Below are 24,729 nucleotides of genomic sequence, written 5' to 3' on the forward strand. Positions count from 1 at the left end.
TAGTGCCTGTATTCACATACGGCTTTTTCAATGACCAACATCCTGCATCCATTCAATGCAACGCTATGCGGATGATTGATTTTGCCTTGGTGTATCTCTCTTCAGGATAGCAACAGCATCCACATCCATTTGCCTTTTTGTTTGGGGGAGTCACCGGGGAAAGGTTTAGTAGCACAGTAAGCCAATCAATAATGAGCTTAGCAGTTAGGCCACACCTCCTCAGTCAAAAGCCCCCGAATCAGCATCCTCGCTCATAACATGGGCGGTCCCTTTCTCCCACCCACCCTTTTGACACTGCCCTCCCAAAGCTGTGTGATTGCGCGAAGGGAATGACGTCTCTGAATTTGCGGGCCGCCGACGCAGGGCTGGGTTTCCATTTTCACAGCGAGTTTCGGGGGGGGATCATCAACATGGAGCCGGAGATGGAAGACAAAACGGTGGAACTGATGGTAAGATTGATTTCAGCGTTACCACACCACCCAAGCGAGAAGATCGCTGTCGGGCTTATGCTTGGCGAAGACCCTTAGGCTTGATTTGACCGCAGGAGTGAACCGAAGCGAAGCGGCTCGTCGGGAGAGGTGGAGGAGAAAGGAGGGGGAACAGAAATCAGAGAGGGAGGGCCTGAACATGTCGGTACATTTCGCTACCAATGTTTAATACATCGATGAGCCAACAAGAGCTTCAGACGTTTATTTTAACAAATAAACTATGTTGTGATTTTTTTAGAATAGGGCACAAATAAGGATTATAAGTATACAGTTTTTGTCCGGTCATCGGCGGAAGACGGGTGAGAGTCCTTGGTGTAGTGTTCACTGCGGTGACGCTGCGCCACTTTAACTGGGCCCTGTCTGATACTTATCTAGCTTCCTTCGGCTAACGCAGGCTAGCAGACGATGAACCACGTCAATTTGCGCCTTTTATACTATGTTGTTTATGGTCAGACGTCATACTTTTTTAGCAGTTTTGGGCGAACATTCAAATATAAAAATTACACAAATACAACTGGCACATATGGTCCACCAATGCTGTTGGTGTGTTTATATTTTTTGAAGTGCGTAGAAGGAAGTACTGCCTTTTCATTCACACAGAGATGCCACCATCCGCGAGCATTAGCACTTAGCTTCAGAGCTAGCAGGGTAAATTTATCCTGCGTTACTCAGAGAAATGTCTGTACCAAAAACACGATTTGTATATCAGCGTCGAATATGGATACTTTTCGTCTAAATGTCTTTAATTGTATTCTTAAAACTATAACCTTTTGACAACCGTTAAGGCTATTTTTCTGTAAGCTAGTAGCTGTGTCTGTAAGCTAGTAGGCTAACCTTATGTTAGCATTCCAAATGTTAGCAAAGGTGAAAATTCCCAGAGAAATATTATAGTTTAAACAATAAATCCCGTATTTATATCCATTTCACCTTATCGTCAAAATGATTTATATATATTGGTCCGGATAGAATAGACATATTTGAAGTACTTCACAGGTTTTGGTTCCTCTTGAGAACATTTCAAACCCATGATAAACGGTGTAATAGCGATGTTTTCTTTAAGTAATAATAGATTGCTCAACTTACATTAGAAGGCTAATTCTTTAATGTTTCTCTATACTAAAGCAGATAAATCTTCATGTTTTGCACCTGGTTGATAGTTTGAGTTTCCCTAATAGGGTGATTAAATCAGAATAGTTTCTGTGCTCACTACAATTCAAGGTGTTGTCTCAGGAGCCCAGTGACAAAGGATAATTTGCAAAAATTTAAAACAGACTGAAGGGAACAAAGTTTGAATATAATAAATGAGGAAAATAATTATTTCACAGCAGGTGTAGTCAATAGACTTTGGTTTTTCACTTCCTTATTTTTTTTTTTTAAATTGATATCCAAGAAACATTTTAGGTTCAACAGTCAGATTTAAAGACCTACTATAAATTTTTGGACCTTGCCTAGTTTTTGTCTTTGTGATTGTTTTCATTTTCTATATATTTTGTTCCAGTGTTATCCACTAACCACTCTTGAGAGTGGGGTTGGCAGAACAGTGGGTGGGGCTCCATATCAACATACAAACAAAATTATTTGGCAATTAAACCCGTTCACCCCCCTCCCACCTATCTCCACCTTATTCATGTCTATTAATGCTTTGGTGTGTGTGTGTGTGTGTGTGTTTATCAGTCTGTATCTTGCGTGTGAATGTGTGTTCCTACGCTCACTGTGCCAAATGTGTGTGTAGCTCTAATACTGGTTTTTCCCCTCACTATCCCCCCCACCCCACCTCTTCCCCCTCTTCTCTCTTCACCTTTGTTGGTTAAACACTCGTCCTCTCTTAATTTCTATCCAAACCCTGTTTATTTACCCATTACTTTTGAATTCTTGAACTAAAATTCTTTCACTGGCCCTGTTCCTCAACAATTCACCCCATCTGTGCATCCATTGACTTCTCCGTTCACTCAAATGATTTGCTCTTCACCAACTAACTCCCCTCATCATCTTTCCTCCTCTTTTTATCTTTTTTTTTTTTCTTTATGACCCATCTCTGGTTTCCTGCTCTCCTTTCTACTCCTCCCTCACCCTGTCCACTTCGTTCTCCTCTTCCCTTCCTCCCTTCCTCTCTCTCTTTCACACAGTGCTCTGTGCCTCGCTCTCTCTGGCTGGGCTGCTCCTCGGTGGCTGAGAGTTTGTGTGCACTCAGGTGCCTGCAGAGCATCCCCTCCACCCGGGCTCACAACCAGGTTCTGCCTCTCTCCTCTTAATTCTGCTTTTACCCCCCTTTCTCCCTTCCTCCCTAGTCATCTCTTCATCCTTTCATATTTTTTTTTTTATTTCACCACTTCACACGACTGCTCATGCCACTGTAGAGCAGATGGAAAGCATCCATTCACTGTCCACATTACTTCCTCACCTTTTTCTTGTCCTTTCCCCTTGCTCAGCTTTTGAGTTCTTCTCTGGTTCTTCTTTAAATTGTTTCGACTTATAACTTTATTTTGCCAGGAACCAAAGTTGCTTGTTTTAGATTTGGATACTTACTAATTTACATTTTCTTACAAAAATTGAATTTCTAAAATTTTTAGCGTCACTGTAGGAAGTGTGCCGTGGCTACCAGAGAATAACTTTGCAATGAGGAGTAATGATCCCTTTCCTGCCTGGAGGTGTGAGGATGGAGTTGGTGGTGGGGGGGTCCTTAAAGCTCAGAGTGGTTACATGCTTGCTTGCCTGCCTACCATAACATGGTCAGTTTTTTATTTTTTCATCCTTATCTTCTTATTCTCTGCATGATCATAAACACCAGCAAGGCCATTCCAGCTATGTCTTCTGTTTGTCTTGGTAGCAATACTTCTCAGTTTGCCTGGTTGTATTCGTATAAACTACAATTTTGTTCTCATTGTTTTGCTCAAACCTCCAGTGTTTTGCAGAAACACTATCAATGGACAGATGAAGTTTTGAACAGCCCTGACTTAGTGCGCTAATGTGGTGAGGCTCTAGATATTCAAAACAATGGAAAACCAATTCAGCTTTTATAGATTTTATAAAACAAACAACTAAAATCGGGTTGTATTGGTGCTCCATAGGAAATTTGCAGATACTCAATTAAGCCTGTTTTGGCTTCTCTTTAAAAGCTGCATCAATCATTTTAATCTGATGTGAGCACTCATTATTTATAATAGGGTTAGAGGTAGGGCTGAAACAATAAATTTTTCGATTGAAATAATTGTCAACGTATTTAGTAATTGGTTAATCATTAACTGCTCTTTAGCTGACATAGAAACCAGCTTTGAGCAGCAATTACACCAAAATTGTAAAAAAAAGAAAATGGCATTTAAGATATAGTTTTCTTCTGTCAATATGTTCTATTCAGAACTCCTCAAGTGGGAAAAGTTTATCTGTTTTACCTGGTTTGATTTTTTAAAAAGCATTCTTCAAGGAAACTTTGGCTATCCGATTATTAATCAGTTTGCAAAATAATCGTTTGCTGCAGCACTAGTTAGAGATGTTACAGTGTGAAAGATGTTACTGCAAAAAATTGGGGTTCTAATATTGTGAAAGAATATTTTTACCAGTTTAAAAACAAAACCTTAGTTCTGAGATTATCAAGAGCTTAAATGCTTTAAACATTTGTACTACTTTGTTCAGCTGTCTGCTTTAGTTTTGCAGCCTGAATAAACAAAAGCATCAACATTTCAGAAATACAACATCCTTTGTGTCATTATCAGTTCCCAGTGCTTATGTTTTTTGTGATCAAAAATTGATTGGCTATTTCATTTTCTGCTCCTGTTTAGACACTCAAAGTTGTCCAATTTGTGGTAATAGATTATTATTTTTAATAGATTTTCTTCTGGAAAGACACATTGTTTAACTGTTGCAGCTTTGAAAAAAAAAAACAGAATATTTAAAACGACTTCTGCATTGCCATTAAAGCACTTGTGTGATAATTTATGTTTTTTGTTTACGGTTTATTTAACTGTCAAAAGTATTATAAGATCTGACTGTGGCTCAATATAAACTTATAAACAAAGAACTTTATTTCAAGATGAAACATCTGTGTGTCCAATTTATCCAAATATTGATGTAACCATCCAACTGTACCGTGTAGTTTAGGAGTAGCTTCACTTTTCTGTTTAGTTTTCTGATTTCAAAGAGCCAACACGTTCATCTTGGTGTTTGTTGAACAAGTTATTATGACAAATGCAGGTTCGGTTGTTTAAAAGGATAACCTAAAGTCAAGAATAATGGACGCTGTTAAAACCTGAAAGGCACAGACTGTAATTATATCTTGCTTGATTACAATTGCATTGTTAAATATAAATGTTGAAGAATAACCAGTTTTTATTTAGAGCTGTTTTGTTTTTTGTTTCGACTCTGACAGTACACAGAGAGCCAGAAAGGCTGCAATAAACTCTTTTTATTGTCACTTTAACATCATTGCAATAAATGCCACAAATCACCGATAAAAATTTGAGGTGCCTATCGCCAATCCTTGCTCAGAATGCGGCCGGACTTTGCCTCCTTTTTTTAAACATATTATGATGAAAGCACTTTTATAACATTGCTACTGTAACGTAGCAACCAGTTAAGTCTGAGATAAAATAAAAAAATAAAAACAACTCACGGTAATGTTAAAAAGCATTAAGATTTAAAGACATACAAATGATTTTAACAATAAATACATATAAAATAATTAATTGTTAAAATGATGCAGCAGTAATAAAACATTTGAGGATGAGTCCTTGCTTGAACTCCGGATCTTTCTTTGTGTTTCTGTCTTTTCTCTGCTGCCATGCCTGAGCTAGTGCCAGTGACATATCCAAGGTTTTGCGCTTTAATTTCCTGTCCAGACTACTTAGCTCAGGTCAAAGACAAGAAAACAGATTCCCTTTACTTTAACTGCTCTGTTTATTCCACTCCATATGTGTGTGCATGCGCGGCTGCGTGTGCGTCCACGCATCAGAGATATAGCGACGGTGATCTGTGTGTCCTTGGCTGTGTTTGTGACATTTCTTCGTCCAAGCTCTGTCCAGGCAGCTGCCTTACATGGCTCCTAAAGTTTGTTTTAGAGACTATAATGAAGGGCTTCACTAACCTTTGCCTTCTTTGTGTTTTCTGTTTTATTTTCTTTTGTGCTACAGACCACATCAGGGATGGAGTCACAGACCTTAGTGGACGAATTGTCGCCAAAGAAGACATTGCTGAAGGTGTGTCTATTGGAAAAATGTCATATGAAAATTTTTTACTACCTGAAACAACTTTAACCAGTTTTAATTAGTGATGCTCATAGAAAAGAATGTGGTGCTATGGGAGTCGCTTGTAAACGAAACTTGCATTGCTGTCAAATACCTCCTGTATGAAACCATCTCTAAGTACATGCTAGACTTTTAACAAGTATTATTAGCTTAATACATCCAAATATTTATTATTAAAAGGCCTTGGAGTGGGTGTATAGTCAAGTGCGTTAGAGGCTGTAACTAATAATTTTTTTATTTGAATTATCTGTTGATTTTTTACTTTTTTCTATTCAAAATCTTATATTAAACAGGGCTTTAAAGATTTTCATAGAAGCTGACCAATATAAGATTTAACTTGGTTTCCGTTATGTTACCCTAAACCTTTTCTCTCTGGGACCTGATGACCCTGCACCCCCAGTCTCCCACTGGACACATCTTGCCTGTTTCAACTATGCTGTCAATGGGTTTTTATCTAGAACGTTCTGTGGGACCAGTGGGAGTTAAAAATTGGCTGCATGAAACAACCTAATAAAGGTCCAAAAATGTAAACGCCCCGCTTAGATTGGTTTCTCTTAAAATTCCTCACTAGATTTTGAAATTAAAAACATTTAGAAATGCCTTTTAATTACTTTAAAAAAAAGTTACTGAAGTTTTCAGAAATCTTTTTGCTCCAACAGCTACAGTGAAATGTGAGTCTGGTTACAGTCGTGCGTTTACACCAGAGACGGTGGCAACACAGAGTGCAGTGGATTCACCAATGGATGAACCAAAGTGGACATTTTTTCTCAGAGCTTTCGGGGCTTTTCCAAAACATGATGGTCTCCCTAAGGCGATTCAAAAGTTTATTATAAGGAATAATTTAACATTAGTCCGTAAGGTTAAGTTCCAATTGTGCTTTTATTGTTAAATGCCGACAGACAGTGAGAGCTTGACAGGAAATGACATAGTATTGCCAGGGTAACGGCAGGTCCAAAGCCAAGGGTCTGGGTTGTTGACGATTTACTAAATATTAAAGAATTATTCATCATAAATACGGTAATAATTCCCAGTGTTATATTCATTACCAGCACAGGAATGACATGTGATGTTATGCAGTAATGTTATATCAGGAAACGAGGGCAGCACTGATGTCTGCTGGGATGGCGACGTCAGCAGTCGTAATTAGAAATAATTCTATCTTAAAAACCAAATCAGCACAAACAAAATTTTTACCTGCGCAAATGAAGTAGCACTAAAAACGTAGGCTAGATGATTTTGATTCAATTCAGAGCTCAATGGGGGACCTAAAAATGTTTAATATCTCTGAAATAACAGCAGCACACGTAATCTTTTTTCCTTTAAAAATTTTATTTTTTTTTTGTCATTTTTACAAATGACCATTTAAAAACGCACAAACCTGCACTAAAGCAGCAATAATCATTTAACCTATTTTTTTTGTGTTTTAATGGTCAAGGGTGTAAAAACTGTCCATCTGAAATGCTGAGCGTTGAACTTGTGGAAATCACTGCTTTAACCGCCTCCTGTGTGAACTTATCATTAGGAGCCTTTTGATTATTTATGGATGTGTGTTTAAAAAACAAAATGTTGACGCTGATATCCAATATAAAAAAAGAAAAGGCAAATATTTCCATTCACCAGCCTTTTCTCTTTACATTCATCATCTTATTGAACTGTTAGGCGAAGCAGAGGATGCAGGGAACGTTTCACTAATCTAATTTTTCTATTATTCAGCATAATGGTCCTGTAATGGGGTCTCGCAAACGTCCATCAGAAGGGAACTACGAGAAGGAGAAAGAACACTGCATCGCCTTGTTTGACCAGTGGTCGGAGGCTGACCAAGTGGAGTTTGTCGAGCGGCTGATATCCCGTATGTGCCACTACCAGCACGGCCACATCAACTCCTACCTCAAACCCATGTTGCAGAGAGATTTCATCACTGCGTTGCCAGGTACAAATGCACATTAATGCAACACCGTTACACCTTTTAGTAGTAGTATCTGTTTTGGTAAACCTATTTGATCCCTTTGTAATGGGGAATTACAGGAAAATGGGAAAGTAGACCTTAGCAAACTAAAGTCAAGTTGACATAATTGTATCAGTGTTGCTGCTGTTTGTTTCACCTCCATGTTTCTGTCTCTTCAGCCCAGGGCTTGGATCACATTGCAGAGAACATCCTATCTTTTCTGGATGCACGCTCGCTTTGCGCGGCGGAGCTGGTGTGTAAAGAGTGGCAGAGGGTGATCTCTGAGGGTATGCTGTGGAAGAAGCTCATCGAACGAATGGTCCGAACCGACCCGCTTTGGAAAGGGCTGTCTGAAAGACATCAGTGGTGAGCATGAGACTATCACTGAAACACAGGAGAGTTTAGTTGCAGCTAAGAGAGGTTGCTGGATTTTATGAGGGGAACAAATGTGATTATGGAATAATTTATGTTTATATATTTTAGTCACAATGAATCCCTCTAAACAAACTCTCATTATGTTTTTTATGATGATGCATGTTTTTCTTCGTCCAGGGAGAAATATTTGTTCAAGAACCGCACATCAGAAATCCCACCTAATTCCTACTATCACTCCCTTTATCCAAAGATCATTCAAGACATAGAGGTAAGACACTATTTAATATTATAATAAAATATTCTCTATTAGTTCACTGTATTCACCATGTCAAGTGACAATAATATGATGTCGAGAGGAAAATAAAGTATACTTTTTAATTCCTTCATTGTAATGTAGCTGCGTTCATTAAAGGCTGTTGGAATTTTTGGAGTTATTAAACAATTTATTAAAGGAATAGTACACCCAAAACATGATTAGCCTTCATTTTCTACTCACCCCCATGCTGAACAACACTCTGGAGTACTTTTTTGATATCTCAAATGCATCTGGAGATCTGGGAGGCTTCTTGCTGTCTGCTGACATTCAAATAATGGAGGTCTACGGTGCCCGAGACAGAAAGGTTCATAAAAGTCCACAAAAAACGTGTCAATATTCCTCCATACTGCTCGTCCAATGTATTCCAAGTGTCCTGAGTGGGTAGCATCCAGAATTTACTCGAAACGAAGTCATTTAGAATGTTTTTAGAGCATAAACAGTAGTGTATAGGATTTCCTGAAAGCGCGCACACGCGCGCTCACGACGCTACGGAAGCCGGCAGATCAAACCAGATGAAAGTGCGCATTCAGCGTCTGCTCTTCCAATAATGCAAGCGTAGAAGAAGAAATGTTCTGTTTACCTGTGCAAAGAAAGAAACAACGAAAGAAAAATATCTGAGGACTTCAGTGTTGAGGAAGAGCATGAGTTCTTTGCCGAGCTGAATGCGCTGGTTTGGTCTGCCGGCTTCCGTAGCGTCGTGAGCGCGCATGTGTGCACTTTCAGGAAATCCTATACACTACTGTTTATGCTCTAAAAACATTCTAAATGACTTCGTTTCGAGTAAATTCTGGATGCTACCCACTCAGGACACTTGGAATACATTGGACGAGCAGTATGGAGGAATATTGACGTTTTTTGTGGACTTTTATGGACCTTTCTGTCTCGGTCACCATAGACCTCCATTATTTGAATGTCAGCAGACAGCAAGACGCCTCCCAGATCTCCAGATGCATTTGAGATATCAAAAAAGTACTCCAGAGTGTTGTTCAGCATGGGGGTGAGTAGAAAATGAAGGCTAATCATGTTTTGGGTGTACTATTCCTTTAAACAATCCCCTGCATTTGGATTTGTTGTAATTGGATAAACTTTTTTTAAATTTCCATTCTCTCAGTGGTGAGACTTCTGTCTTCTGAACTGTAGTCACTGCTCAGCTGAAAAGTAAAGGTTCTCTGCAGAGCTTTTTACTACCCTGTTCCGCTATAATCTACTTTGTTCTCAAGAAATAAATCTAGTCCAGTGAGACTCAAACATTTTCTGATATATGATGTGTGAACTTTTTTGGTAGAGCTTGCATGTCACTCACAGCAATGGTAAACCACACATTCTACATGAATTACAGCTTACATCTGTGGATAAAGAAAAGTTAAATCAAAAGAACTTTATTGATCCTAAAGAGAAGTTAAATGATTTCATCTGCAGGTCCACTGCAGTTTATAACCATAATGCATTATTGATGCGTAAATCAAATGAACTGTGTAACTAGGATGGCTAAACAAAACAAAGCTGCCCTTTTTTTTTCCTTGATGAATAGGTGTTTTTTTTGTGTGTGTTTTCCTTCTCCTTGCAGACTATTGAGGCTAATTGGCGATGTGGGAGACACAACTTGCAAAGGATTCAGTGTCGCTCAGAAAACAGTAAAGGTGTTTATTGTCTCCAGTATGATGATGAGAAGATCATCAGTGGCCTTAGGGACAACTCCATCAAGGTATGTCGGCTTATGCTGGAATAATAACAAATATAAGGGTCTGCCTTTTTTCCCCCACTCATCTAAAGATTGTTTTTCTACTCTTTAAACAGTAGTTGTATCTGAACAGTGTTAACTATGAAATGTTCAGTATTAAGGGAAGCCTGGGCACAAGGCCTGGTTTTAAAAGGATAACATGATGTTAAATACTTTCAGAAACATTCATGAAGCTAAGACGTATAATAACGTCACAAGTTTTCTATTATGAGACCTACTGGTCAGAGATGGAATATAACGGAATAGAAGCTGGTTCGAATCCCACAGCCTCCACTCTGGGTTCCTGAGAAAGACCCTTAAACCCGATTGCTCCCCAGGCGCAGCACAATAACAGCCCACTGTTCCCCGAGGGAATGGGTTAAATACAGAGCTAAATTTCTCCAATTCGAGATCAATAAAGTTGAATTTTTATTATTTTAAAATGGGGAACTTAAGTGCATTAGCAGCTAAAGCTGAGCACTACAATATAGATTTATGCTGTGTATTTTAACAGGCATTCTAGGTTTCCTATCTTGTTTCCTTAACCTGAGTCATTGAACACATTATTTTCATGTTTTTGTCTGCCTGACTGGTTCATTCTGACACCTTACAGTAATTAACAATGATCCTAATGTGTGGTATCTTATCATTTGTGCTGTCCAACTGAAGCTGCAGTGATTGGACATGACATGAGTGAATTATTGGATGTAACGACTCAACGCTAGTCTTGTTTTAGTTTCGCTTATTAGTCTATCCCAAGCCAGTAATAGAAGATAAAAAAAAGGGGTAGAGGATGGAAGGCAAGAAGTAAATCTTAAATTTAATGGAGGCTGACACATGGCCATTAAAGAGCTAGATGGCTCTAATTTGCATGGAGAGTCCAGTAGAGAAATGGGGCGTGAACAGCGCACGGACATTGCTATAAGAATAGACCATTCTTGGCATGACCCAAATCTGCACCCATTGGAAAATCACGTGTTCTTTCTGTTTTGCAGCACCCTTCACTGCCAGATAATCCCTTTCCCACACTCATCTTCTCCCTTTTCTTCCTCTTGCTTTGTAGATCTGGGATAAACAAACACTGGAATGTCTGAAGGTACTGACCGGTCACACAGGCTCAGTATTGTGTCTCCAGTATGATGAGAGGGTCATCGTCACTGGGTCTTCTGACTCAACTGTCAGGTATGACGTCCTTAAACTGCAGCAGGGAAATCCTTTCATTTATTTTTGGATAAGGTGCAAAGAAATGCTTAAAATAATTCTGATTAGGGAGTGTGAAGCAGCGTGAGTTCGATAAAATATCACACAAATGCTTCAAATTTAATTTGTGTTTATATTTCCATATTTATTTAGTTTCATAATTTACATATGGTAAATGAGAAAAGATAAGTGAGTTTTTTTATTTTCCACGGTTACCATTTTAAATGAGTCATTAAAGGAATAAAAGTGCTTACTGCACAGAATATTATCCCAATCTGTTGATCTGTTCCTTTTGAGTTGTTTTAAATGTAATGGGCTACTATTAGCTGACATGCAGCTGGGCTATCAGCTCCAGTCTCCAAATCATGCTGCTTTTCAAAAGCTCTGTTCTTGGCTTCCAAACTTAACTTTCACAGAGAAGTTGCCATAATAGAAATTAATGTTGACGCTCACGCAGTTTGAATGACCTTTAAAACACCTGAGTTTGTCCTTTTTAGAGGAAAAATTTGTAAGGGTAACTTGCAGTAAGCATAAAACAACAAATGAGGGATGTGGTAAACGCAGCAACTCTGCCCCACGCAACCGGAGAAAATTCAATCCAGAACTTTTCTCTGGCATCTTACTGAAAAGACTTTAAACCACTGGATTTGTATAGAGGAAAGTTTTTGTGGTTTCTTCCTCTATAACATTGTTTAAACCTATAATGCTTTTATACCAAAACACCAGCTTATGCCCATCAGAGAGATTACGTTTCTGCCCCCTGCTTGTTCTTATACTGTTTAATATTTGCAAAGAGCTATGGATTGATTTCTTCGTGGACTTTTTTTTTTTTAATATTTTTTATGTTTTGACTCCGTTTAACTTTTTGGGTTCTAGAAAATTGTATAAAAGCTTATGATGACCTCAAGTATGTTAGAAACAAAAGGAGTTTGGTTGTGTAATTCAACTCAAACACAATAAGCTGGCTCTGCCCTGTAAAGGGTTTTTTCTTCCCTCTTGGGCTACTGTAGTAACTTTATTGAAAGCTCTTTTCCTATATGCTGCTCTACCATAATATTATATCATATGACCACCAATTATTCAAAGTTATTAAAGCTGCTTTTAGTTAAAACACAATTTTTTGGATTCATCCTCATCCTGATGTTTCCATTGAGGGTAAACCTCTCTTTCTGACCCAAGCATTTTGCTGCACAGTTACTTCCTCACATGGCATCATTCCTCTTACAGCAAGACTGCATTTTTTTCCCTCAGTTCTGTGGAGAGGCGTTCAATAAATATATTCTATAAACAGTTAATTAAAAAATATATAATTTACAGTATTTTCAGGACTATAGAGTGCACCTCACTATAGGTTCACTAATAAAAAAAAAAAAAACTGAAACGTGTATACATAAGCCGTACCAGACTATAAACAGCTGATATCTACTGAACTGTCTCCCACAAATCCTGTAGGGGGAGCTCTACATATAGCCTCCAGAGTAGAGATGAAGAAGAATGCTAGCTCCCGTTAGCTTGTTGGTTCGCAGCAGTAAGAGCTTTTACTGAAAGATGGGGCTTCGTCAGCTCATTATTTCAGCTCTGCAGAAGTTGAGCCCAGTCACTCCATTGGTTCTGCAGCTTTAATGAGGCAAATAAATGGTAAAATTTGGGACATTTGTTCTCCGTGGTGCCTGCTGCTAGCATGTTCTTGTGTTACATTAAATTTAGCCCCCTATTCCTTAATTTCCAACTTTGACTTCCTCCTATGGCGGGTTAGCAAAAACCACAGAAAAGCCACACCTTTTGATAAGCAGAATGGTTCAAAGCTTAGGAAAAATTTAGAGGCTTGTAGTCCAGAAAATACGGTAATACTACTGGAAACGTATTGAGTTGAATAAATCATCAATAATTTTGTTAAGCTGCTTAAACTTTGTCAGGTTTTTATAATAAATTAAAATGAGGAGGCAACAGTGTTACTAGTTGATCAATTGGCTATAGAAATGTTTATTTAGGCTGTTCTTACTAATGACAAACAAATGTACCTTATTTTATTTTAATTTTTTTAACTCCTGGTTCATAAACTACAGCAGTGACCAGTCATGTTGTCGGGACTCTCCCACATGGCTGTAAGTTAACAGGGTTTTGGTGGGTCATTAAAAGTCATGAAATTATAATTTTTTAATTAAGGCCTTAATGGGCAATTAAATTCATTAAAGGTTATTATCGTGGCATTTAAAATGCTTTATTAAAAAAAAAATACATGTATAAAAACTATTTTGTCAGATACATCAGATATAACTGGTTCTGCATGTTTGAGGGGAACTGCTTCCGGTTGATCGTAAAGCCGTATGTTCGGAAAAGAAGCTCCAGACAGAGAAAAGGTAGAGAATGGAAAAAATGCAAATAAAAAAAAAAGTGGCTGGAAGCATGGCTACAGAGTCGTGGGTACTTCTTGATGGCATTAACATTGTTTTTTAAGAGCATTGAATTAGAGTTACTCATCCCTGTATAAACCCTGGTTAACAATCACATCAGACTGACAGCTGGAAGCACCAGTGGCTGATTGGGTCAGGCGTTTTTTGGTACGGTATTTGTAGAGACTGGTTAGGAACGTACAGCCACTATAATCGTTATTAAAGTAAAACTCCGTGTTCGGCAGCCATAATGTTATTGCTCAGTAATGTGTGAATTATTTTTGCTAATATTCTTCTTCACCCGATCTCTATCTACTTAAAGCCTTTGGTACCATTCAGCTAATAATTATATACATTAGAATAAGACTAGACTGCTTCTTGAGATTTGCTAATTGTCTCGGGTTAGACCCATTTCTTTTTTCAGAAAATAAATGTTCTCCATCTTTATTTTTTCTATCCATTTTTGGATTCTACTCTTGATTTCATCCATTCTTATTGAAATGATTAAACTAGCTTGAAGTGCATAGTGTGTCAAATATAAGCTGATGATAAATAACAGGAGTGTTTGTGGTGGCAGCGTGACGACTTCTAAAGGGCAAATGGGAAATCGGAAAATCACAAACGGGACATTTTGTTTTGTTTGCAGAGGTATGATGCACGATTATTTGCATGAACATTATTACTTCATGTCTTGTTGTTTAGTCGGATAGAAAATGGATGTATTTCAGAACAAAGAATGCAGAAATTTATTGTGATATTTGGCCCTTAAAAAAAGATGTATGGGGAATAAATAATTTATCCTTGGTTGTTCATCCACAGCCTGGCAATAACTCCAGTTTTTTTTTAGAATATGAATAAAAGAATATGAATATTAAGAAGTCATTCATATGGTTCGCAGGTGTTACTAAAGATTTTTGCATACGTTTCAGTGCAGTATTTAACGGCTTGGTTTGGGTTTATATGTTGTCACATGCTTGGCTACTGCACACAGAAGCTCAGTATTAATTCACACTTCAGCCGTCTTTGCTGGATAGTATCCAAGGAAAATATGACCTCACTTCCTTAGCAACAGCTTGACGGGCACTTTGTTTGGAGGTTTAGTTGTCAGCTTTTCCAATGTGTTTTGCATTTGATTCTCAGACCTCAGAGGTGCTTTTTAGTAACAAGCAGCTGTGTGTGCACACATGCAAACTCTTTGCAGTTCTTCGGAGTCTAACCTTTCTGTTTTGTAGAACCAATAAACATTTATCCTTTGCACACATCTTCACTTTAGTTTTTCTGTTTCATATCTTCTTGTTTTTTTCCTCTCATCTGTTTTGCCACCATTTTTCCTCTTGTCTTGTTTTCCTTTCCTACTAAAGCCTGCATCTTTTATTACCATTTCTCACTTTTTTCTCTTTTGGTCATTCTTACATCTTTTCACTCTGTTCTCTTTCCCCTTTTTGTACTGTTCCATGAGAACTGATTTAATTTTCATTTTAGATCTCTTATTTAGATAAATGAGAAGTACAAGTAGTTTAAGCATTGTTTTAAAAAAAATGTTCACTTTAAGCTTGCCTTAAGGAATATAACAGTCATACTGCTTGTGCTTTAAATTCTGACACAACTGCTAAAAGGAGATACTTGCTTAACAAAAGACAAAAACAAAAGTTTTCAATAACCTTTCTGGTCTTTTACTGAATGTTTACTTAACTTCTTTTGCTTTTGTTAAAAAGCAGATATATCAGAGTGTAGTCTAGAAGAGCTGTGGCTGACAATGCTTCTTTCTGTGTCATTATCAATTTTGTTTTTTGTTTAATGTTCCGTGTAAAAGAACTTTACAAATTTGGAACAGCAGTCTGGCATGAAGAAAGATGGGTGAAGTTTCATCTGCAGGTTCACTGCAAAAAAAAAATCTGCATCAAATCTGCATTAAATGCAAAGCGTCTATTTTAGGAAAAATCTACTTATTATCTGGTTTTGAAAACGATTAGTAAAAAATTTGAAGGAGAAAAAAGCAGACCTAAAAATATGTGAAAAAGGTTTGGGCTCCAGATGCCCCTAATGGCCATTCAGAGGAATAAAAACACTTTTCTATTTCTTGGAAGGAAAAAAGTGAAAAATAGCTATATTAAAATCTATCCCACATTTCTATATCTTCTCACATTTACCACCTTATGTCTCTTCTTCCCCCTCTGTAGGGTTTGGGAAGTTACGACGGGTGAGGTACTGAACACACTGATCCACCACAACGAGGCCGTTCTTCACTTGCGGTTTGCGAATGGTCTCATGGTCACCTGCTCCAAGGACCGTTCGATTGCAGTGTGGGACATGGCCTCACCGACTGACATCAGCCTGCGGCGCGTCCTGGTGGGGCATCGTGCTGCTGTCAACGTTGTCGACTTCGATGACAAATATATTGTGTCCGCCTCAGGGGACCGCACCATCAAGGTGGGCTGTGGAAAGAAGCTCTTAGCTTTTCTTTGTTTTACATTTCTAAATTTATTAGATATTTAATCTATTCCAGTGCTTCCATGTTTTTCCCCCACTGTTCATCAATGTTGCTAATTGCTCTTTGTGTAATTCTAGGTGTGGAGCACCAGCACCTGTGAGTTTGTGCGCACTCTTAATGGTCATAAGCGGGGCATTGCCTGTTTACAGTATAGAGATCGTCTGGTTGTCAGCGGCTCATCTGACAACACAATCCGGTACGTCTGACATCCAAACTGTGATGTTTGAAAACAACCTGTTTTTTTCTGCAGGGCTTCTAAAGTTCCCTGGAGGAGAGGGGTCAGACTTTTGCTTAACGCTGGTTTGCAGTATTACCAAAACATCAACATACTTAAAGAGTTATGACTCTGGTATTATTGCATGCTCTGTATTTAAAATGTGTTTATCTGACCGAATAGATGGTCACATTATTGGACCATCTATACGGGAGATTTGATTTACCAAAACATTATATAAATTATCAAAGTAGTTGGTTTCTATGTGAACGCTGTTGATCCTTTATCTTTCATTTGCAATGTTGATCTTTGGATAGTTTATTTTAGTCGTGGTTTACTTGGAGAAAAAAGAAAAGTAATATGGCCATTGTTGGAAACGTTTTGACCAAGTTAGACCTGGTTTTTAAACTAAAATGTGATTTAAAGCTTTTCTTAAAGCAAACAGTGGAGCGTCAGACATCAAAAACAGTCTGATTTATCTGGCCTGAAGGAAATTTTGGTCTTGAAATGTGAAGTTTTAAAGACGAAAAGCAATGAAAAGGCAACTAGATCATCTTATATTTGAAAAAGAGAATCCCTCCTTTAAAAGTCTTCTCATTTCCTGAATGATGGTTGCAGTAGTTCAATGATATTATAATTTATTCTCTCACTAATTTATTGTGTTAATCTGAAAGTTTGTATCAGATTGCCTCAACATCGTTACCATCAGAAACTTAGTTTTTATATAGTGTTTGCATTGTATTACAAGGGAGGCAATGTTAATGAATCTTTGGCTTTTCTTCCCACAGGTTATGGGACATAGAATGCGGGGCGTGTTTGCGAGTGCTGGAAGGTCATGAGGAATTGGTGCGCTGCATTCGTTTTGACAACAAAAGGATTGTCAGCGGAGCCTACGATGGGTGAGGTTTTATTAATCCAAACCCTCCTGAGCTGAGACCGAGGTTGTTTACTGACATCTCTCCCATTGCTTCTTTCTACAGCAAAATTAAAGTGTGGGACCTGCAGGCAGCACTTGACCCACGAGCCCCTGCTAGCACATTATGTCTGCGCACTCTAGTGGTCAGTTGCATCATTCTTTCATCTTTATTTTTTGGTGAAGTTTTTGAACGATAACCTGAATGGAATCAAAGTACAAATGCCACCATTTCAATTAACTAATAGCCATTTTCTGATTATATCCTCATTTTAGGATTTACTTAAGATTATTTTCTGCCTGAGCTCATTATACTACATAACTTATAAACAAATGCAATAATATCTAAAGCTCTGGTCTTCTAGAGATGAAGATGCAGACATGTCCTTACTGTTATCTCCTTCTTTAGTGGTGCTCTTTTGCCTCGTCTTTGCAGGAGCACTCCGGACGTGTTTTCCGCCTGCAGTTCGACGAGTTTCAGATCATCAGCAGTTCTCACGACGACACCATTCTGATCTGGGATTTTCTGAACGTGTCTCCTAATGGCCAGTCAGAGGGACGATCTCCTTCCCGCACTTACACGTACATTTCTAGATAGCAGGTATGCTGAAAGTATCATTGTTAAACTTTCCTGATAATGTAACTGATTACATCAGTATATTAAAATGGCATCAAAAACCTGGATTTCAGTGAAAAAGAAATTGCATGAGTATTCAGTAATTTTATTACACTCAAAAAGATGCAAAACCTTTTTTTATTTATTTTAATTTTGATGATTATGACCTTTAATTATTGGAAATGCAGATTTAAAATAAAAATTGCATTGAATCAGAATCAAATCCAGATTTGGTGGGAAGACTGCAGATAACTATAGGTACCTTCAACAAGGAGGATAAATGACAAAAGGTTGCTAATAAAGCATTGCGCTGTTCAGAGTGCTCTATCTAAGCCTATTTACAAAAAGTTGGGAGGAAGGGGAAAACTGATTTTAAAAGGTATGCAAATGGAAAGGAGATTTGCCAATTGAGGAATATGTATGGAATCAGTTAAGCTACCTTCACACCTGCATCCAGAACATGGGCTACGACTGGTGCATTCCGTTAGGCCAGTCCTGAACCAGAGATGTCTGAACAACTTACTAGTTCTGACCAACAAACCTAAAGCAAATTTAAAGAGGTTACTGCATTAACGAGCCACCTCTGATGCCACTCTGGTCTTTGACACACTGTTGGTTTTCAAAAAGCAAACTGGAAGTGAGGGAAGACATGAGGTGTTGTTTCTCCAGAGTCTCCTTATTGGGAGAGAAGTAACTTGATCCTGCTGTTATTAAGCAGCTTTATTTTTACCTTCTCTTGTTAGAAACTATTTTTCTTACTGTCGACCACACATCACCTTTTATTCTGTGACTATCTTGTATGGAGTGTCGTGCCTTACAGTGGTTTGTATCAATCCCCCTTATTCTTTTATTGAAACAAACAACTGGTAAAAAGTTACTTTGTCCTTTTTTTTTTTTTTTTTCAAGATTTATTTTTATTTCACATTTATTTTGAAAAGCAGACATTTCTAATCTTTTGGTTAAAATAATATTTTGGATTTTCATTAATTAAAGCCATAATCATCCAAATGATATTGAGATATGTAGAATTAAGTTACTGAAATTACAAAAAAATCACCTAATTTCTTAATATGCACTGTATTCAGAAGCACCCTGTCATTTGTGCTCCCTCCTCCAGGTGGCGCCATGCAACTCACCCTTAATAGGAGGAAATCCAGGGCTGAATGGCTGATTGGTGCGTCTGTCACGAAAAGGAGCGCATCTTTTTTTATTTTTTTTCCTTCCTCCTGGTCATCTTTCTGTCCATCTCCCACTCAGCCCCCTCCTGCCCGTTCTGACAGACTCTTAAAGCTTGTGCCCATTGCCTGCCAGTTGAGCAAAATACATACAGGCCAACACTGATGTGGATTCCCTACTGCAAAACCAACGCAACTCTTCCAAGACATTCATCTTCTGCTACTAATTTATGTTCTGTAAAGTACACTAATGACAGTATTAACATAGACCTGGCAAAAACCTACAAGCTCTTTTATTTTTTATTTTTTGGTTCCCTTGAAGCAAACTTAAAGCCGCTTCTGCTCCTCAGATTATGACCCCTGCCAAAAACCGGTTTCACGGATAGGGAGTTGCTTATAGATATATATTTATATACATTACACCGGCACAGTGGCACAGTTGGACAGAAGATGACTGAAGCTGTGATACGGGAGACAGAGACTCTTTACTCGGCTCTTAAGGAAGAAGGGAAGGATGAGAGATCAAGGGACTGAGGGAGGGAGAAAAGTCTGGTCGAAGGCTTCCCTGTACCTCTCACAACATTATACTCCTCCTGGACTCTCTCTCTGCACCCCATTCTCTCCCTATCCCACCATTCAGCCTCCCTTTCACAGCCCCTCCCACAAGGTGAAAATTTGCTTGAAATAAGGGGGCACACACTCGGATCGTGTGCGTTTGTGTATGTGGACTTGTGAAAACGGCAGAACAGAGCAGAGGCGTCAGACATGCATGTTAGGTTGCCTTGGATACAGCATCCCGGTACACCTCTGCTTTCTTTCCTCTTTAATTCTTACTTTGTTACTGTTTGTTTTTTTTTCTTTTTTATGACTGTTATTTTCTAATTTTATTTGAATATTTTGGTTGTTAGTACAAAGAAAAATCATACTAAGTGTAGTCCTTTCTCCTCCTGCCACATTTTCCCGGCCTTACACCTCATTCTTTCTATTTACCCCCCCCCCCCCCCCCTGTGTTTATCTGTCCTTCTCACACCATCTTTCTCTCTCCCATCATCCTAAGTGCTTGCTTTTGGTAATGAGAGAAGCTGGAATTCAAGAGCTCAAAATTTAGCTGTAAACTGAGTTGTCTTGTCAAAAATTGTGTTGTATATTAAAATGATTTTTTAAAGAAGAAAATGACCTTATTGTGAATAAAGTACTTGACAGTGGTGGAGTGTTGAGCCAACTGTAACCCTGAATGAGTGTCTGTCTGTTCTCATCTGTGTGCGAGAGTGTTTGAATGGATTCTTTTTATCCTTTCCGTCTGACATGATACGAAAGTTGAGCTTTAATCATCAAACTTTGGTTAAACGTTTTTTTGTTTTGTTTTAATGAATTTCTGTGATGGTCTTAAAGGGTAAAAACATTTTCTCAGAAGAATGTTAAATGATCAGTTCTGATTTAAATAAGCTGTATTTAAACAACTTTAAATCCAAGGTTATGCCGCACTTTGATATCGCATAGAATTCTCTTTAAAACTATAACCTCCAATGTACGTTACAGCTCAGTTTGGTAGGGTAAGTGAAACGGCCAGGATGAGATTAAGCTCCCCTTAATCTGTGACCGGTCCTTGACCAGAAAAAAAGGGCTCCTACCTCCAAGCTGTTGACCCTCATGTGGAGGAATCAGTGTTTTGAAGTAAAGTCCAAATATGATGGTGAGATTTGAACCAATAAACTAATTGGGCCTCATCTACAGTAATATGGGCACTATGTATACTGTTGTGCCTGTGATTGAGAGGATAGGATCTCACAGGAGGAAAGGAACCATTGAAATTAGCTTTGTTTTTAAAAAGATCCAAGAGTGAGGTAGTCGAGGAGGTTTGGGTGTCTGGTCAGGATTGGTTTACTGATTGGACAGGCAATTGACAAATCTGGAAACTACTGGTGCAAATGTATATTTCTGCTTTGGGATCTATCAGATTAAGCTAAGCACCATCTCTGGATAGAGTGATGTTAACATAGACATGGCTGATGATTAATGGATAGAAGTTTATTATTGAAAAGCCTAAACAATACTGAGCATTTGTGATTACTTCCTAGGCCCTATTGGTAGCAGTTGCATTTAGGTTAGATGGAACCAGGGTTGCAACTGTTCAGTTTAAATCAAGCATAAATCAGATTTTTGGTCAGGTAAGAGTTGTGGGTTAGCCCAAAAAAACTATTATATTAAAATCTGGTGGCTTTTGACAAAGATATTTCAAATAAAAAGAATCCTAATCAGAGTATTTTCTGACTGTCACCACCAGATGGGAGTATAGACCCATTTTCCCAACTGCAGCACATTCTGTTTTCTAGCCTTTTGGCTCTGACAGTTGGGTGGCCAAGTTGGGAGTCTAAACAACCTGTTACAGAGGATCACATACCACATCTTGTAAACGCTGTCAGAGAAAGCTATTTGAAATGTGGTACATTTTTACAGCAGTCTGAATGTAGTGGGGGTTTTTTCAATATATTTGGCCATTCATTCACCTATCTTCTCCAGATTTTTTTTTTTTTTTGGGGGGGGGGGGGGGGATAGTTTCTTACTGCTTTGTGTTTTGTGTCAGTATAGCTAAATGTTTCACATTTTGACCATGATGTGGAATAGGTTTGCACTGGGAGCACCGTTAATATATGATGTGTGTATGTGTTGGATATGGGTGTGTGTGCTTCCTCTGGGTCTGTGGGATTTTGGCCCATAATTCCTGCAGCTCTCGGGTCACAGCTCCGTTCTCACGCACATATTTGGCATTCCTTCCCCGACATGATTACCATACACCTTCCACTCTGGGTTTGGCTACCCAGAATATTTCCATCATTCCCGAGTGGAACTGAAGCAACGTTCCAGAAACTAACTACTTACACCAGCCCCCCCCCACTCCCTTCCTCGCTCTTCTTTATCCCACACCCATTTTCTCTTCCACCTCACTGTCTCCTTATACCCCCCACCCCCTTCAGTGCAGATTCCTGTTGCCTTGCAATAGGAATCCTCTGGTGCAACCTTTTTTTCCCCCTGAGTCAGCTGTATGTGTCTGCTTAAGCGATTGGGTCATTTGGCAGTGACATCTCTTCAGTGACCTCCTGCTAGGATTGGGAAGGAAGGGAAGTGATGGAGGATAACAGCAGGAGAGACGAGAAGTGCAAAAAAACAGCTAGAAAACTTTGTAAAGGCCCTCAGTGCTCTTGTTTTTGATCATTTTATGATAAATTAATCCAAGGTGTGTTTCTGGAAACTGGTTTCTTTGTGAGCTTGGTGTGTGTTAACTTTATACTCTCAAAACAGTTTAAAGTCTTAGTTAATGAGTTCATTGGCAGAAAACATCTATTACTCTAACTTTCTATTGCTTTAACTTTATTTCAACTTCAAAGCAGCTTTTTGGTCCTACAGTAGCCTCCTGTCAGATTTAATTAAAGCACCCCTGTTAGTTGGAATAGCAAAGATTTAGGGTTTTTTTGGTTTAAAACTTATGGCACTTTACAAATGTATTAGTTGGCGGCAAAGTATTTCTCATAAGCTGCAACCTAAATGTAATGATCAGAGTATCTTCTGAAATTTCTGCAAATATTGCATTGTCATTAGAATTGTCACCTCTACCACAGATTTCTAATTAAAGGAAGGAGAATAAAGAGATCAGGATCTTGGTTATGAGCACTTTAGGTAAGGGCTCTATCCAAACGTTCACCCTAATCACTATATAGTCATTTTAAATGAGTATCCAAAGGTCCAGAACAGTATTTTTCAACCCTGGTCCTCTAGGCACACTGCTCTGCATGCTTTGGATGTTTCTGAGCTTCAGCACACCTGATTCAGATGATTGCAGTTCAGCAAAGCCTGATAATCTGCTATCAATTGATAACAGGTGTGTGAAAGCTGGGAAACATCTAAAACATGCAGGGCAGTGTGCCTTGAGGACCAGGGTTGAAAAACACCGGTCTAGTGGTAGTGGACTCCAAATTTCCCATAATGCACCATGAAAAGTAGTGACTATCCAGGGTCATTGGACAAGCAGATATATCCCAAAATCATGGAATTTCTTGTGACAGTGGCGATAGATAAAGATGGAGCGTGCACCATGCAGGGAGGCGGAGTTAGCTGACCAAACAAAAAGTAGTCATCTCTTTGAATGTTCAGTTAACTGAGTTCACTATAAAGTTCACTATATAGTCCCCATTCTATTTAGTGATTTAGAGGTGAGGGCGGACATTCGGACACAGCTAGTGTGGAGTTATATTCAGATATTTTTATGCTCCATTACTATAGATTCCCCAATTAATGTTGGGCTTGAAATGAAGTACTTAAACTGTATATTTGTGAATAGAAAATACAACTTAAAATGGTTTATATGTCAAGTTGATTTTCTCTATCACATGAGCTCAAATATACACATTGACCCACGTTAATGCAAAATTCTGGTCGTGACATTCAGGCTGAATATTTGACCAACCTTTTATAGGACATGGCAGAGACTAAGATTTTAACATATTTAATGCATTTTTAATAGTGTTAAAGGCAATTTCAGAAGCTTGCTGTGAGCATGTGTAATCCATTCACAAAGACAATCCTTGATGCTTATTTGGAATTATTGTTATGCTGAAACGCGGAATTGCTCCAAGACTCAATCTAAATACAGCAAATTGGTAAGAACTCTTTAGCTAAAGCGAAAGTGCATCAGTTTTGTTATTGTAAGTGCTGTCTGAATAGTCCTTGCAGTAAAGACAGGCTGGAAAAGAAGCCTGTAAGTAGGATCCTTCGAATGTCCTTCCAATCACTAAGGAGCTAGAAGGAATCCCACAATCTTTTGGGATACAGGATGTATAGGCACAGCCCAGTTTATGGAGTTAAACAAAAATACATAATTTCTTTCACATCTACTCTGTGTACGTACAAACCTTCATATTGTTTGGTTTGTACGATGTGTCGGGGTATAAATAATTTTGACTGAATTGAATTAACTGTGGGCTGCATGGTAGGGCAGTGGGTATCACTGCTGCATTGCAGCAAGAACATTCCAGGTTTGATTCTTAGCCCGGGATCTTTCTACATGGAGTTTGCATGTTCCCCCTGTGCATGCATGGGTTCTGTCTGGGTACTCAGTCCAAAAAACAAAACAAAACACGGCTTCTAGGCTTCTCTAAATTCTCTTTAAATGTGAGTGTGCGCATGTATGGTTGTCTCCATCTGTGTTGCTCTGCGATAGACTGGCGTGTCCAGCGTGTACTTTGCCTCTCGCCCATTGACAGCTGGAGATAGGCACCAGCGACCCCAGCGGGGAAAAGCGTAAAGGAAAATGGATAAATTAGACTTCTACGTGTGTAGACGTGCATCATCTAAGTGCATTTCTTGCTGTCTACCAGAAATGTTCCTCCTATCCACAAGAACACGAAAGGTGAGGGGAAGATGGCTATGAAAATGTAGCTAGGGGTTCCTGTTTCCAACCTCTTTCCTAAGTTTTAACCCTCTTGATAGTCATAATTTCTCATTCAGCCATATTTGTGACAGGGAAGGGCAGTCTTTGCATGATACTAATACCACCATGCCTGGAAGTGGAAACACTGTTTTTCGGTTTGAAAAACGACTCCTCATTATGACCAAGGAGCAAAAAATTTCTCGTAATTTGTTTTTCAAGAT

General features: G+C 38.6%; 1 protein-coding gene across 3 annotated transcripts; it reads left to right on the plus strand.

The window, feature by feature from the left end:
- The first annotated feature begins 290 nt into the window (after window positions 1–290).
- Window positions 291–20,318, plus strand: LOC119794329 (F-box/WD repeat-containing protein 11). Of its 3 annotated transcripts, XM_038301849.1 has the most exons (14): window positions 303–449; window positions 2,615–2,719; window positions 5,612–5,677; window positions 7,439–7,655; window positions 7,850–8,036; window positions 8,223–8,313; window positions 9,929–10,066; window positions 11,145–11,263; window positions 15,855–16,104; window positions 16,243–16,361; window positions 17,168–17,278; window positions 17,360–17,438; window positions 17,729–17,893; window positions 19,026–20,318. In XM_038301849.1, the coding sequence occupies exons 1-13, from the start codon at window positions 330–332 to the stop codon at window positions 17,888–17,890; spliced, it is 1,764 nt and encodes a 587-aa protein (XP_038157777.1). In that variant the 5' UTR covers window positions 303–329; the 3' UTR covers window positions 17,891–17,893; window positions 19,026–20,318. The 3 variants fall into 3 exon arrangements, with proteins under 3 accessions (XP_038157779.1, XP_038157777.1, XP_038157780.1); XM_038301851.1 differs by lacking the exon at window positions 2,615–2,719 and having other exon boundaries at window positions 291–449; XM_038301852.1 differs by lacking the exons at window positions 303–449; window positions 2,615–2,719 and adding an exon at window positions 697–787.
- The last annotated feature ends 4,411 nt before the right edge of the window (window positions 20,319–24,729 follow it).

Source organism: Cyprinodon tularosa, unplaced genomic scaffold (genome assembly GCF_016077235.1).
Source record: "Cyprinodon tularosa strain WSP-4 unplaced genomic scaffold, ASM1607723v1 ctg476, whole genome shotgun sequence".
NCBI lineage: Eukaryota > Metazoa > Chordata > Actinopteri > Cyprinodontiformes > Cyprinodontidae > Cyprinodon > Cyprinodon tularosa.